The sequence below is a fragment of the Chelonoidis abingdonii genome, chromosome 6 (assembly GCF_003597395.2).
Source record: "Chelonoidis abingdonii isolate Lonesome George chromosome 6, CheloAbing_2.0, whole genome shotgun sequence".
Lineage (NCBI taxonomy): Eukaryota > Metazoa > Chordata > Testudines > Testudinidae > Chelonoidis > Chelonoidis abingdonii.
In genome coordinates this window covers 21,030,950-21,040,445 of record NC_133774.1, presented here as the reverse complement: position 1 = coordinate 21,040,445, position 9,496 = coordinate 21,030,950, and the positions used below count along the sequence as shown (strand labels likewise).

Genomic DNA, 9,496 nt, shown 5'->3' with positions numbered 1-9,496 from the left:
GCACAGATGGAAATGCTATGGCAGGGGTAGGTAACCTATGGCACGGGTGCCAAAGGCGGCACATGAGCTGATTTTCAGTGGCACTCACAGTGCCTGTGTCCTGGCCACCTGTCCGGGAGGGGCTTTGCATTTTAATTTAATTTTAAATGAAGCTTCTTGAACATTTTAAAAACCTTATTTACTTTACATATAACAATAGTTTAGTTATATATTCAGACTTATAGAAAGAGACCTTCTAAAAACATTAAAATGTATTACTGGCACACGAAACCTTAAATTAGAGTGAATAAATGAAGACTCAGCACAGCACTTCTGAAAGGTTGCCAACCCCTGTGTTATGGTATCCCTGCCAAATTCCAATTTGGGCAATTACATACCTACAATAAGATCACTGAAAAAACTGCTTGCAACCTGGGTATTTATTTTTAAATCATGCCCCAGTTCTAGATAAAATAAGTCAACAAAGCATCTTAAGTAAAAAAAACAACCTATTTCTCCCTAGCTCAATAATCTCAATTAATAGAAATATAAGTGCTCTTCATATTAAACCACATCCTACTGTGGAAACACTTTTGGTAGCAGGAATATTACATGTATCAGTTCAGTTAATGATGTTTGAGAAGCTTATTAATGTCTTACGTAACTCCTGTTACACCAGGATTTAAACTGTGGGTGAGAGCCCAGGCACTGAAGAGGTCACAAAGGATTGAAGCAAAACAAGAAGCCATGACCTCTCCTATGCCAAGGTGGCCACAGAGGTCAGCACAATCACATAAGTCCATGTAAGTTGCCAGGAAAAACCATGAGCATAGTAGCCAGACAACTGTGCTTCTTCACTTCCTCCTTGCAGCAACCCCCTCACATGAAGCTCATTTGCACCCCCTCACAGTGAGATTTAAAACTGCTCCTTTCCCTAGTGGAAACAGAGATGGAGGCCAGGGCAGTACAAGCTTTGCTGGTACACGAAAGCATAATTCACACTGTTACACCGAACAGTATGTGAAATCATCAGCATGACCCAATAGATGTTATTTCCTACTTCAGACTGTGAAGTAATGATAAATAGACGGCACAGCTGCAGGACCTCCTCCTGCTTCTACTTGCTTCTATTGAGAGAAAAGCAAACACAGCAACAAAACTAACTAGCTACAACATCAGATATGAAGAAAGATCTGCCTTGAAGAGAAGTTCACAGACTGTCAAAGACGAAAAAAGCCTTGCACAATTTGCCTCATTCATCTGCTAGGCTGGATGAATCTGATTCCACGCAGACATTTTCCTCTTCTTGCCTTGTCCTGTTACTGCTCCGATTATATTTCAGAAGACCTCATGATGTGCTTTCCTTTTCCCCTTCAAGTACATTTCATATTTTCCCCTGCAGTTCAGAAACCGCTTCTTCTTTCCCTATCACTGAAAGATATCTGTTACTGTAATGTTTTCCCCCCACCCCCAACAATGTGATGAATCAGGTCACCCAAGCTAACTGTCTATTTGAAGATGTGCATATAACTGATTTACTACAGTGGTAGGTTTAACGAGAGGATGGCTTTCCACAGATTAACACCGCATATGTCTTTTGATTTATTTCCTTTCTATGTCTGTAACACCTTAGAATATATAATTTTCTACATCATATCTATCACTTTTACACACTGTTGTCTGTTCTGTTATTTAAAACTCATTCTCATCCTCTTAAATGCTTCCAATTGAATTCAAAGATGTAATTTTGAGTATTATCCATCTTTTACTTACTTACTTATTTACTTAGAACAGCTTATAGAGCACCTTTCATCATATGATCTTAAGGTACTTTACAAATCAACTACAGCATCCCCGTGAGTAAGTAAATATGATTATCCCCCATTTTACAGACAAGGAAACTGAAGCACAGAGAGGTTAAGACACTTCCCAAGGATCACACAAGTCAATGGCAGATCTGGGAATAAAAGTCCAGATTTCCTGACTCCAAGTCCTGTTGATTTAACCACTACACTGCGCTTGCTCAGCAGTTACTTCACGTTTATGGACAAATGTAAACAGACAGTTACTGAAGTCTCCATCAGTGTGTCCAGCAGTTGCCAGCCCAAGTGCATTGACTAGCTTTCCTAAAGATGAATAAGAAGTTAAGTGAGGAAAAAATAACCACAGCTAACTGGATTTCCCGAAATCTAATCAAGAACTAATTATTGGTTTCAACTACTGGAATGTATGTAAGAGCTTGTGCCACCAAAGAATCCTAGGTATACCCCATACTTAGAGAGCCATATTTCCCAAAAGTAACATGTGATAATGTATGTTTGGAGTCATGCCAATCTGTTTTACAGATGGAAAGCTAGACAAACCTTTTAGAACACATGCCAAAAAAGTAGAATTTAGCTCCAAATGAAGGGATATTTTGTTCAGTTTTTTGCACTTGACCTTACCAGTATCCATTTGCCAGACGTAAACAGATCCATCTACACATCCCACCACCAGGTAATCATCTGAAGGCCTCCACTTTATTACTTGAATGGGGAAAAGGTGACGAGATCCCAGCATAATGCATTTTTTCTCTCGCAAACTCAAAAGTCCTACTGAATGGTCACTGGCTACTGAGCAGATGCAGTGCTGGACTCTTGCCTGAAAAATAAAATGTGTCTTGATGATAATAAGATTATTTTACATTTCCATATCATTCTTCATCAGAGATCTAAGTAATAAACAAACTTCAACAATCTGTGAGTTTTATCATTACTACCATTACCCATTTTACAGATAAGACACAGAGGGTGAAATCCTAACCCCATCAATGTCCATAGCAAAATTCCCATTTGACTTTAATGGGCACAGGATTTCATGCAGAGAACTTAAGTGATTTGTGAAAGATTGCACGTATTGAAGAACTGGGAACAGAATTTAGGAAGTTACCTGTTAACCACTTGAACACACTTGCTTATCTAAGCAGGTTGTGAACAGGTATTAGGGGATAATGGACATCATGCCTCTCCTATACTGCTTAATGGTACAAGAGTGTCAGCATGGAAATATCTGAAAACTACTACACAAAACCAATGATGTTACTTAACTAACATTAATTAAGAGGCTCTGAACTTTTCAAACCTTGATATACATTCATTTGTTCTTAAAAAGTGATCAGTGAAGTTATCTAACATTTTTCCTTATTAGAAGAAAATTTCAAGATAAGGTTTAAATAGTTCTTTTTTAAGTCCATCTCATCCAAACACTTACTGAGATGTTTTCTGAAAAGCTGCAAAATTAATGCAATGAGAACAAGAAATAAGCATTTCTTTGAACAGTTTTGCAGTCTTTTAAAAACAATTTAGCCATTTGACAAAATAGTTCACCTTCAGAAGGAATACAGATTATTTACTCTCAAAAGAATCTTTGTTTTCATTTTATTATATTACAACATGAAACATGAGCCAATACAGGGAACGACACTACAGCCCTCATCCAGAAGGGAGCTCCGCATTTATAAATCTCTGTGCCAATGTAGCTTTCCACTGACTTCCTTAAGGGGTCAGCCTAAGTAGAGCCATTTGTAAAATCAGAGCCTAAAACAGTATTATTAGTAAATCTATTAATTCACAACTTTCCTGTAGGAGAAGAAATGATAGGATGAAGGTATTTGCACCTCCCATTTCCTATTTTTTAAACGTCAAAACACACAGCTGACAAAGAGGAATTTTTATCAAACAAGCATATATTGCTCCTGAAGCTTTCAATTAGTTAGTGTTTAGGTGAATTGTCAAAATAAGATTTTCCATTAAAAAACCCAATCTTATTCTTTATTACCACTGGCTGTGGTTCTTTTAATGTTTGCATAATTGAACACACAAAAATGTGCCCTTATAACTAATCAATAAATCTACATATAGAGACACCATCAGAAATAATTCAAATAGAAAAGAACACCAGAAGCAAGATACTCCTGAACAATTTCTTTTTATGCCTTTAAATTCAAGCATCATTGCAAACTACATTTAATATTACATTTAATTTTGGGCAAGTATTTAATTTTTTTAAGTGGTTATAAGTTGAATGGAGCCATAAACATTCAGTAACAATTAAAGTAAACGAGACAGACTATAAGTATTTACATCATTGTGTATTGTTTGCCACAAGAGATACAGGCCCTGATTCATAAAAGCGCTTAAGCACGTATGTAAATTATTTTTCTGAATAAGGACTGAAACACATACTTCTCTAAATGAAGCCCATAGTACTTAGACTGGCACATACCATTTTATTCAGATGAAGACAGACAGGAGAAACCTTTAGAATATAAAATCAAAACAAATCCAACCGCCTGCAAGTGTACCAAGGAGTATTCTAAGCAGCAACTCTAGAGTAAAGTCTTGAGATTAAAATAACATCATGTACCCAAATAAATGTGTTATGTATGGCACATGTAAGTTAAGTTATTTTAGTATAATTTGTTGATATACTGTTCATTATTATTATCATAGTGTATGACTAACTTTTCTATATGCATGTAGAGCAATGGCTCCCAAACTTTTTACTAAGGTGACCCATAAACTGCATTTTTCCTTCTTTTGCAACCCCCATTATATACATGCAAACTCCACTCCATCAACACAACCCTAATTCCAGAAGAGAGGAGGCCTGCAGGAAGTTTGGAGAACAAACCCACACCGAACTCATCCTGCAGTGGCAGTTCCTGTCCCACAGGGCTAGGCCTGGCTCTCCACTCAGGGGGCAGCCAGGCAAAACCTGAGTGGCACTGAGACCCTGTGCACCAGGTCACAATACCCAGAGCGGAGCCCAGCCCCACAGGACAGGAACCACCACTGTGGGGTGACTGTGGGGCAGGCTCGCTCTCCAACTGCACCCCTATGTCTCCTCTGTACATTGGGCCGGGAGAAGTATATGCTTGCCTCCACCAGGGCCCAGGGATGAGTTAATACAGCCCTATATGTGACGACCCATCCAGAAACTTCCCACAACCCACTGGTATGTCTGGACTCACCATTTGAGAAGTACTGATCTAAAGAATGGCAGTAAGCATACAACAAATGAATTCTGAATTAGGTTGAAGTCATTTTACAACAGAGCTGAAGTTACGGTCACCAAATTATCAGCCCAACCAGTATAGGATCCCAAACCCCCATAATAATCATTACCTCCAGAAGTCCATTCCTTAACAAAATTTATGTTCTATTTACCAATGAATGCCTAATCCTGGCAGTAAATTACAGCACAGTCCGGTGAGTGTTGCATAAACATAATTTAGAATATACAGAATAAGGTAAATTCTTATCCAACCAAAGTATACATGAGTTTTGATATCAATGGGGTCAAGAACTTACCCTACGAATTCTTCGATATCTGTAGAGCACAATGCACAGTTCAAACTCTATAAAAATCATAATCCTTCTTTGATATCAATGGGAGTTACCTTTATGTACAGCACACAGAACAGGCCAAGTGCTGAACAACAGAGCACCATAAGCCATCAGAATTATAGTAGTTATGCCATAAAAGCTTATGAGGATCATTCTTTCTGACGCCTCTCCAGTTTGAAAGCATACTTACTAGGGTTGTCGATTAATCGCAGTTAACTCACGTGGTTAACTCAAAAAAAATGAATCATGATTAAAAAAATTAATTGTGATTAATCGCACTTTTAATTGCACTGTTAAACAACAGAATACCAGTTGAAATTTATCAAATTTTTCGGATGTTTTTCTACATTTTCAAATATTTTGATTTCAATTACAACAGAGAATAAAAAGTGTACATTGCTCACTTTATATTATTTTTATTACAAATACTTGCACTTTAAAAAATCAAATTATAAACAAAACATAGTATTTTTCAGTTCACCTCATACAAGTACTGTAGTGCAATCTCTTTACTGTGAAAACACAACTTACAAATGTAGATTTTTTTGTTATATGACTACTCAAAAACAAAACAATGTAAAACCTCAGAGCCTACAAGTCCACTCAGTCCTACTTTTTGGTCAGCCAATCACTAAGACAAACAAGTTTGTTTACGTTTATGGGATATAATGCTGCCCACTTCTTATTTAAAACGTCATCAGAAAGTGAGAACAGACGTTCACATGGGACTTCTATAGCCAGCATTTCAAGGTATTTACATGCCAGGTATGCTAAACATTCGTATGCCCCTTCATACTTCGGCCACCATTCCAGAGGCCATGCCTCCATGCTGATGATACTCCTTGATTATGCTTCGGCCATATATTTAATGTTATAGTAGTCTCGGATGATGACTCGGCACATGTTGTTCATTTTAAGAACACTTTCACTGCAGATTTCACAAAATGCAAAGAAGGTACCAATGTGAGATTTCTAAAGATAGCTACAGTAGTTGACCCAAGATTTAAGAATCTGAAGTGACTTCCAAAATCTGAAAGGGACGAGAATGCTTTCAGAAGTCTTAAAAGAGCAACACTCAGATGTGGAAACTTCAAAGCCCAAACTACCAAAAAAGAAAATCAACCTTCCGCTGGTGGCATCTGACTCAGATGAAGAAAATAAACATGCATCGGACAGCTCTGCTTTGCATCGTTATCGAGCAGAACCTGTCATGAACATGGACGCATGTCCTCTGGAATGGTGGATAAAGCATGAAGGAACATGTGAATCTTTAGTGCAGCTGGCATGTAAATATCTTGTGACACGGCTACAACAGTACCACACGAACGCCTGCTCTCACCTTCACGTGATATTGTGAACAAGAAGCAGACAGCATTATCTCCTGCAAATATAAACAAACTTGTTTGTCTGACCGATTGGGCTGAACAAGAAATAGGACTGACTGGACTTCTAGGCTCTAAAGTTTTACATTGTTTTATTTTGAATGCCATTATTTTTTGTACATAATTCTACATCTGTAAGTTCACCTTTCATGATAAGGAGATTACACTACAGTACTTGTATTAGGTTAATTGAAAAATACTATTTTTTGTTTTGTTTTTTACAGTATAAATATTTGTAATAAAAATAAATATAAAGTGAACACTGTGGACTTTGTATTCTGTGTTGTAATTGAAATCAATATATTTGAAAAAGTAGAAAACATCCAAAAATATGTAAATAAATCACACTCACACTCACTCATGCTCGTCACCCCAATCGGGGTATGGGCCGCTGGAGATATAAATAAATGGTTTTGTATTATTGTTTAACAGTGCAATTTATTGCATGATTAATCATGATTACTTTTTTTAATTGCTTGACAGCCCTAATACTTACAACATTAGTCTCATCTAGTCTTATCTAACTTGTCCTTACATCTCCAGTAATGGTGGCTTGAACACCTCCATTAGCAACATCTGAAAGGACAAGGCACAGGACAATACAGGACTTTTAGAAATGATGGCAACAAATTATTTATCAATTTACCACTCAATATACATAAACAGAAATAATGGGTCATACAGCAACTGAACCATTCTGATCACTACTTTCTTTAGACCCTAGATGCTATTCATTACAAGCTTATTAAAAAAGCAAAAGCAAAGTACTCCTTAAATAATGGAAGTCTCTACTGATAATTTATCAGCTTCATCAATTCACACACAAAGTGTTCCATTAAAATATCTGCAATAATTTATGTCAGGTTTAGACCTATTTTAATAAGCGTCTCCCACCAAAATTGGTATTCGGTACTCAGAATGGGACATTTGCTAACTGAAGTATGTGAGAGTGCCCTCTATATTTTACTGTTTTTTTTTTTTTAAGAACTATTTGAAAATAGCTGTAAAGGAGTGGAACATAGCTAAGTATGATTATCACCAAGCTCAGGGCTTGATCTTGCAAACACTAACACACATAAGTAGTTAGTGCAACTACTCATGTATATAAAGTTAGCAACATGAAAAAGTGTTTGCAGGCTGAGGGCCATGTAGTGTAAGGCAATGGTGGCATCACTGAGATTCCAAATATTCTGATATTTAACTTATATGATAAGCCAAACATCATAAGTAACAAAACAGTAGCTCATGTCACTACAGTATCATTTTTTTTTAAAAAGTAGATCCCAAACAAATTTTTTTAAAAAAAAAATCAATATAGAATGAATCAAAGAATAACATTTTATATCAATATTTCCAAATTAAATTATCATCCAAAAATGCTTATTATATGCTATTACAATTATCCCAGGAAATAACATAGTAAAAAATAACCTTCAAGGAATGAAATCACAAATGGAGAAGAAGCTCTGACAGACATTTTCCCTAAAGAAATCCCCTAGTAACAGCACAGAAAGACAATGAATGGAAGAATAGCACCTCAAGGAGCATTATCAAAGATCATAAACAATTTTGATGCAAGTCTCTTTGCAAAATAAAGGACAACCGAATTCTTTCAATCCTTCTGATTTATAATAGAGAATACAATTATGCTCAACATGGACAATTATAAGGCTTGCCTCCATGAGCTTAGCTAAAATTCCCTCCACACACTGTTGTGTATCATGTTGTGCATCAGGTGTCAGAAGCTATCTGCTCCTGAACGTGCATTTCAGTAGTGATGTATGTATAATTTGTAATGATATTTTGGATTCTGTGAAATAAGGCATTTTATATGTAAGAAAAAATCTTCTTTTTCTTCGTCTTCTTCATGCATTTATGCTGACTCTGCATTTATCCAGCTTCCTGTCCAATTATAACCTTCTAAAAGATTTTAACAGGAAGTTCTTTTGCAAAGGAACGAAATCCTGTCCCCAAGATCCTCACCCTTTTCATTATTTTTCTGCTGGAAAAATACACTTTTAAGACCATGGGAAATATCTTCTGTTGCATTAGCGTGGCTTGCTCCTTGGTCCAGTTAAGATTAGCACATTGTTGAAAGTGTAATTAAACTACATTTTAAAAATGTCTACATTTAACTAAAAAGCCTAGACTAAAAATCATTCATTTAAAAATCAGAATCTATGCTATTCTTCATCCATTATCTTTTGGTGTAAAAATGTAATAGCTATTTTAAAAAATGTGAGAAAAATAATCCACATGAAAAATCCACACATTAACAACATCTTAAAGAAACAAACAGTATTTCATGTCAGACTGCAGGATCTCACATAGTTTGATTTTAAAAATAACTGAAAGAAAATTCCTTTTCACTTAACATGCTATAAGGTGTAATCTGCATACACACCGCAATAAATACTAGTGCTCTGGTCAAAGGTTAAGTGAGGCTTTATTGAACCAGCTAAACAGAGATATTATGATTCAGTGATCAGCACATAATGCGGTTAGCTCTCAAATGCTCAACAGAACGGATGTTTGCCAGGCATTCAGCAAATATGCTCATACCCCCTCCCCGTTCACTTTTTATGTATCACTTAGGCCCTTTGGTCTTTAAGCACATCTATTGATGTGCTTTAAACTACCAGCACAACCAAACAGGTCATTAAGTTAGCAGTAATTCTTCCATTTGTGAAATTAGTTTTATAGGAGGATATTACCACCTTTCATTCAAATCAATATACTGCATGTGTC

At 36.3% G+C, this 9,496-nt stretch overlaps 1 protein-coding gene across 5 annotated transcripts in view; it reads right to left on the bottom strand.

The window, feature by feature from the left end:
- WDR7 (WD repeat domain 7) overlaps positions 1–9,496 on the bottom strand; it is a 359,997-nt gene that overhangs the window by 285,037 nt on the left and 65,464 nt on the right. For all 5 annotated transcript variants that reach the window (XR_004376795.2, XM_032802575.2, XM_032802574.1 and 2 more), the window contains exon 13: positions 2,424–2,619. Coding sequence is in view for 4 of the 5 variants with exons in the window: in XM_032802575.2 (XP_032658466.1) it covers positions 2,424–2,619 (196 nt within the window). In the remaining variant the exon portion in view is untranslated. The remainder of the gene's footprint in view (positions 1–2,423; positions 2,620–9,496) is intronic.